Below are 6,416 nucleotides of genomic sequence, written 5' to 3' on the forward strand. Positions count from 1 at the left end.
TTCTCCTACAGAAACATACTAATGTACATGAACAAAAATTTACAAAGCAGTAACAGCCTTGCATCTATCTTTTATACTTGATCCCAAGATAGAATTTTCACTTTGTCTTATCTAAGTATGATTAGATCACTCTATAGTAGCTTCTGAAAAGTTGATTTGGTTCCTTTTTGCTGTATGCAAAAGGCTAAGAAAGTGAACAGTTATCTACAATACTAGCAGGCATGTATTAAGTAGAAATTACATAAAGGTACTGAACTATAAGTATCTCCACAGAATTTGAAGTGAAAAACTCAACTGGCTTTTAAGCAGAGCAAAGACAACGGAAGACCACAGAAAACATATGCATTACTATGCTCCCTGCAACATTACCAGAAACCTCATAAACATTCTATACTAGAACCATCACACTTGCAATACCTAAGGCAACAATCACTTTTTATCCAGCACTACCAGGTCTTAGGAAAAAGAAGACCTGAACAATTATTTTGGTCAGACTGCTTATCTTCAGTATTGCATTACCTCTAATTTTATGGAAATATGAATGAAAGTTTCTATGATGAATTCTAAACTCCAGATAGTCACAAGAGATATATAATGTAATTAAAGCTATATATTATTTTTGTTTTAGCATATTATATACCTCCAACCAATCTTAAAAGGAAATGCAATAATTATGTAAAATTTTGCCTTGGTTGGAATCTTACAGTGAAATTTATTTGTTCCATAGACACTTAGATTATTTTTAACTTCCTTTTTGTGGAGGCTGTACTAGAAGAAATGTAATCTGACCAGAAGCCACTTTCCAAAAATAGCTTGTATCCCAAATTCCAATCTTTAGGGAAACCACAGAAAAGTGCAATCACAAAGGCTGCGATGCTTTTAAGCAATATTAGCAGAATCTGTTTAGAAGATTTAAAATTACTGTTTTGAATTACCATGTTCTACATCTCTTGTTAAAGGTAATTAATCTTCATTCACTGCAAAAGGACTGTTGCACACTCATGAGTGAGCTATACCTGGACCCATGAGAAGCTTATCAAGAAAAAGGTAGTGGCTCAATCACCACTTTTCTAAATATATTTTCTATACAAAATATTTTCAAGGTATAATCCTTAGTTATTTGTACAGTACTCTATGATTTAAACAACAATATTCAGTAAAATAGTAAGTGTGTGAAACTGCAACACCACATGGAATGAGCACTCTGCCATTTTGCTAGTGTAACCAATATTAGGACCAGAAAAATTTTCTAACACGCAAGCAAAAATATTCCATAGTTTTTGAATCTTGACTGTACACTTGATGATTTTGGCTATGATTTGCAGCACACTCGTAAGATACACAAATATCTTATGCACATTTCAGTAGCAGAATGGCACTTGGCTTGCTCTAATAGAAACAACAGAGATGCAACTGACAATTTTAAGAAAGACAATGTCCTTATTTGCATGCTGAAAATCTGGTTGTGTCCCCCTAATCCAGGCACATCCATTCATTGTGCAATCTGTCGATGGGTAAACAAATAGTGCAGGATTCATCTCAGTGGGATCTGGCCCTTTGGTCTAACCGAAGTCAATTCTAGGTCGATACTGAAGTACCATAGGGTAAGACTACAAACAAAAGCAAGAGAAAAACAACAACAAAGACAAGAAAACATGAAGACATAATTCATAAAAAATACAAAGAAAATGCAGTTAAAGATTGCCTTAAGAATAGCCAGAGCGTATCCCTAAGACACATGTATATGGCAATCAGTTTTATTTATATAAAATAATTCTATACATTTCAACAGTTAAATCCATACCTATACTTCAAATCTGTATTTAATCTCTAAGTCAGTTAGTTGTAGTTATTTCTCATTAATATAAAATTCCCATATCTGCTTTTATATATTTCATGATTTATATGTTTTACAACATATATACTTGGAGTGCTCAAACAACTCCTCTTATTTCTGTGTTGCTGTGTTTGAGGAAAAGCAATCTTGAAATTTTATACTTTCTAAAACAAAGTCTATTTATAGATGATGTACTTTGTTTGATTTTTATATATATGGAGGTTCCATAGCTATACTAGTAGTCAGCACTAGTTAAAGGGAGCCACGCTACTCTCGTATTAAAAAGAAAAAAAGATCAGGTCAAATTACTGTCAGCTGATTTTCTGAGATGAGGGCTAACTTTTCCCTCAAATCCAAACTCCTCAACTTCAGATCTAGTCATACATTTTTAATGGTTCTTACTGGAAAAAAAATGGCAAATCAACTGCTTGGATCCCTGAACTGGACAAAACTGTTGTGGAATGGGAGGCAAGAGTGGGTAGGTTTCCAGAAAAGTGCTGTGGAATACCTGGGCACTTGTTGCTGGAACTTCTGTTTTACTAAACATCTTACTTCTTCAGTCTGTCAGCATTTCATTTAAGTCTGATGTTTTCCTCTTAACTTCATTAGGATACTGGATGTTTTCTATAGCACAAAACCCAGGAAAATCCTATTGTCTCAGCAACTGTATGGGCTTAACTACCTCTCTGCCACAGGGCAGAGGAACATCTCTAATGTAAGTCTTTTTTCATTGCAAATTTGGAATTATAAAGAATTATTACAGAACCTATCATTAAAACGAGAAATATTTTACTGCATCCTTCAAATGCAATACAGATGAACTTCAATGACCAAAAAAGAAAGATATCACTGCAGAGACCTATACAGGTTAATAAACTTCCCACGCCATGGTAGTGAAATGATCACCAGAACTAGATGTGATCATACTTGCTGGGGATTTACAAACTGGAGTGCAGAGAAATCAAAACATAAAATCAGAGGTATTCAACAATAGCAGGAGTGTTTAGAAGAGAAGACAGGAAGCACCATGTGTAGGCTGCATGTGCAATTAACAAACTTATATTTGTAGTATCATAAGTTACATGGTCTTTGATTTTTTTGCATCGGATGAGACTACCATATTATTTAAATGCTATTTCACATGTTTTTCACTTTGATTATATAAATTGTCTCTAAAAGTACTCAACTCTAATTGGAAGTGCACACAGGCAGAGACAGAGCTGTCACCTCACTGCAATTGCCATGTAAACCAGCGAGGCTCAGTGTTTTTTGCAAACAAAATTACAAACCAACTGTATAAATAGAATGCAGTGTGCTGGAACAATTCTAATTATTGAGGTAGGCACGACTGCAGCAGGTCACTCCCATCCATAGTGGGGAGTGACCCTCTATCATGAACTTTAATTTTTTGCTCAAGCAAAAATATTATTTCAAACTTCCAAGGTAACTTTTAGAAATCAGTTCAAATCAAAATTCTCAATGAGGAAACTGAAATACAGTTTCATATAGGTACGAACCAGTTTGATCAATGAAATTTAGAAATCAACTTCAGTTTGCAGGTTCTGGAGGTTCTGGTTTGTTATATTCTAGAAATAAGGCATTACTCCATATCTAATTTTAAAAGATGTGAAAGGAATACAGTATTAGAAAAATCCAACATTTCTTTACTCCATTAAAAAGAACATATGAATTGCCATGAAGAGATGAAACCAATGTAGTCTCTTTTGATTCATGCTCTTCAGTTTTGATCCCTTGACAGTGACTGCCCAATGCTACTATTAGAAGGATGAGATAGGAAGAGGTAGATAATCCTTCCAGACTGATGCAGATATCAGCCTACAAAATGATATCTCTCTAACAAAAAGATAAATGGGGTAATGTAAAGTGAAAGAAACCCCTAAACCTTTTGAATGGATTCTATTTATTCATTCAATAAAGCTTTCTCTGAATGAACAAAATTGCTCAGGCCTTGCTCATAGAGCTTTAGCAATTTGTAGTGAGGAATTATAAAAGCTCCACAACTTGGATTACAACTGAAGTGCTGACAGGACCTTAATGACTGTAGTATGTACAGTCGTGAGTGCCTCTTACCTGATAAAAAGTGCCATCCTGTGAGCAGACTTGCGAAGATGAGCAGTTCTGACACCGAAACTGCGGAGGAGATGATTTTCTGATCAGATAAGAGGCATTCACAGCTGGACATACACATTTACCATTTAATGTATTTTTTTAAATTTTCACATGTAAAGCTTAAAATTAATTTACTTATTTAAAACAGGAAAGAATTCTCTAATGAATAAATGGATATTTTCCCTTTACTACTCTACCTCTTGTAAGGTCCACAGGTGTGCCAGTAAAAGCTTATGGTGAATAGTACCAAAGACGGAGATAATGGATTTACTTGATCTTCATCCAAAAGAAGAGATTGTTAATTAATTACCACCACAACTTCTGTTTTATAACAAGACCCAACACAGTTAGGGAAAATAAAATCATAAAGCCCAGATGTTACTGGATTTATTACCAGCACAATGTAATTTTTACAAGTTTTAGTTTGTCATCTCTGACTTCAGGGAGGTGATTTAAAACTACATAAAGGAAAAGATGAACACATACCTGACTCTACTATGTGTATGTAAATACAACCTACAAATTTAATCAAGAGTTGTCAACTCTTATATTCACTTAATGTTAAAAACTATAGTTCTGAGTTTTTTGAAAAATGTTAACCAGTACAAATAACGTCCTTTTGTCAAGATGATAGTTACTGTTGCTTCCAAACCAATGCAACTGCCAAAAGTCCATTTGTAGGCAGGGGCTGCAGAATTAAATGTCATGAAAGAATTCCATTATCACTAAAGTTGTTGCCTCAACATTTCCTAATAGTGCAGCCAATGCTAATAAAAATATAAGATGGCAAACCAAACAAACACCCACTGGTTTCAAGGCAGTATTGGAAAAAACACTACTTAAAGCTCCCTTATTGGTGCAATATTGAGGTTACAGCAATCATCAAGTTTCAGTGCAATATTACTTTCAAATTTAATGAATACTTGCCTATATACGTTAACTCCCCTAATTCGTATCAAAATCTATCCTTCCCCCTCCCGCTTCAGATTAAGGTAAAAATTTAAGAAACTTGTGAATTGTTAATTCCACAGTGTGCTCCTCTGTCTTCTCTGTCCGTGCCCCAGTGCTTTTTATTCTGAGTACTAGGAAGCTTAAAAAAAAAAAAAAAAAAAAAAGGCAAAGCAGCGTACAGAAAGTTTGGAATTTTCTACAGATCAGTACATTAACATACGTCTTAACCTTAGCTGCACTCCAATATAGCCTCCACTGGTAGTGATAGACAAAAAATCTGCATATACTACAAAGCAATAAAGAGTGAAGAACAATCAACAGCCATACACAAATGAATGTATAAAAGAAAGAAGAAATGGGGATATGACTTTTAACCAAAAAAAAAACCAACACCCCAAACCAAACAAGGCAATATAAGGGCTACTAAATCAAACTGAATATCAGACCTGAAAGAAATGTCTTTTAATAAATTAAATATTGCAATTCTAAAATATACACATGCAACAGGGAAAACCCATTTAGCTGTGTTATCTGGATGTTAGTGTTATACAACATATCTAAAAAAAAAATGGGTGTAGTATTAACAGAAACAGTAATAAAACAATTAGATTTCTCCAATAATTTTTCAACGTCACTTTCAGTTTACTACTGAATTAAACAGACCCATAATAAAGAACTGCTGGATGCCGATTCCCCAACTACTACAACTCAAAAGGTCACTAAAAGCAAATTTGCAGACAAAGAACAAGTGCTTGGGTTTTCAGATACTTGACTTAAGACTCAGAGCAGAACTTGTATGTAAACTTTGTATACCTGCTATTTTTAAGTTTCAGAATCTGCACAATATATATGCTGCAGGGTTTCACTCATAGGGTTTAACATAAGAAATCCAGAAAACATGCAAAATGTGTTTTTAAATAAGGGTTTTTTGAAGGGTCACAGAATATATTTTGAACCAAGCTGTGAAAGCATGTATACTCTCTATAATAAATATACCAAAACACCATTTATTAATAATGTAACAGCATTTACGTTTTCGCCTCTTAGTCTCCATCTCGTCATGTAGATGAATTCCATAGTATGATCCTTCCCCATGATTTCTCCATTGCATAGTACATCCAGCTTAAAATACAACAGAACAAACAGTAAGACAAAGGGATGCAAAATTTGAATGTCTAAATGAACTCATAAGACAATCTCTGAGAGTTAATCCCTCAACTCCTATCATTATACAATAATTCCATCACACATGTATATCAAACCTGGATAAATACAACATACTGACAATAAACTATACTGCTATTTTTAATAATAGTATTCCACTTCATTTTTTCACTTTTGTGTTTTCAATTAAGATGTGGACAGAAGAAAGCCTACTAAACTAGGTAGGAAATCACTAGCAGACAAACATTCCCTATATTTATCAATACTACACGCTATCTGTTTGAAGAGAAAGCCTTGTGCTGTATTTTGAAGGCCTTCTTGCTACGTCAACACT

The 6,416-nt window shown here is 34.1% G+C and overlaps 1 protein-coding gene across 2 annotated transcripts in view; it reads right to left on the reverse strand.

Annotated features, from left to right (window-relative positions):
* Window positions 1–740: 740 nt before the first annotated feature.
* Window positions 741–6,416, reverse strand: part of PCGF5 (polycomb group ring finger 5) — a 29,345-nt gene continuing 23,669 nt past the window's right edge. The window contains exons 7-9 of one of the 2 annotated variants that reach the window (XM_009572359.1): window positions 5,951–6,040; window positions 3,929–3,988; window positions 741–1,610 (exon numbers count right to left, since the gene is read on the reverse strand). In XM_009572359.1, coding sequence (XP_009570654.1) covers window positions 1,563–1,610; window positions 3,929–3,988; window positions 5,951–6,040 — 198 coding nt within the window. In that variant the 3' untranslated portion in view covers window positions 741–1,562. The remainder of the gene's footprint in view (window positions 1,611–3,928; window positions 3,989–5,950; window positions 6,041–6,416) is intronic. The other variant, XM_009572360.1, reaches the window with a different exon arrangement.

Source organism: Fulmarus glacialis, unplaced genomic scaffold (assembly GCF_000690835.1).
Source record: "Fulmarus glacialis isolate BGI_N327 unplaced genomic scaffold, ASM69083v1 scaffold2712, whole genome shotgun sequence".
NCBI classification, from domain to species: domain Eukaryota; kingdom Metazoa; phylum Chordata; class Aves; order Procellariiformes; family Procellariidae; genus Fulmarus; species Fulmarus glacialis.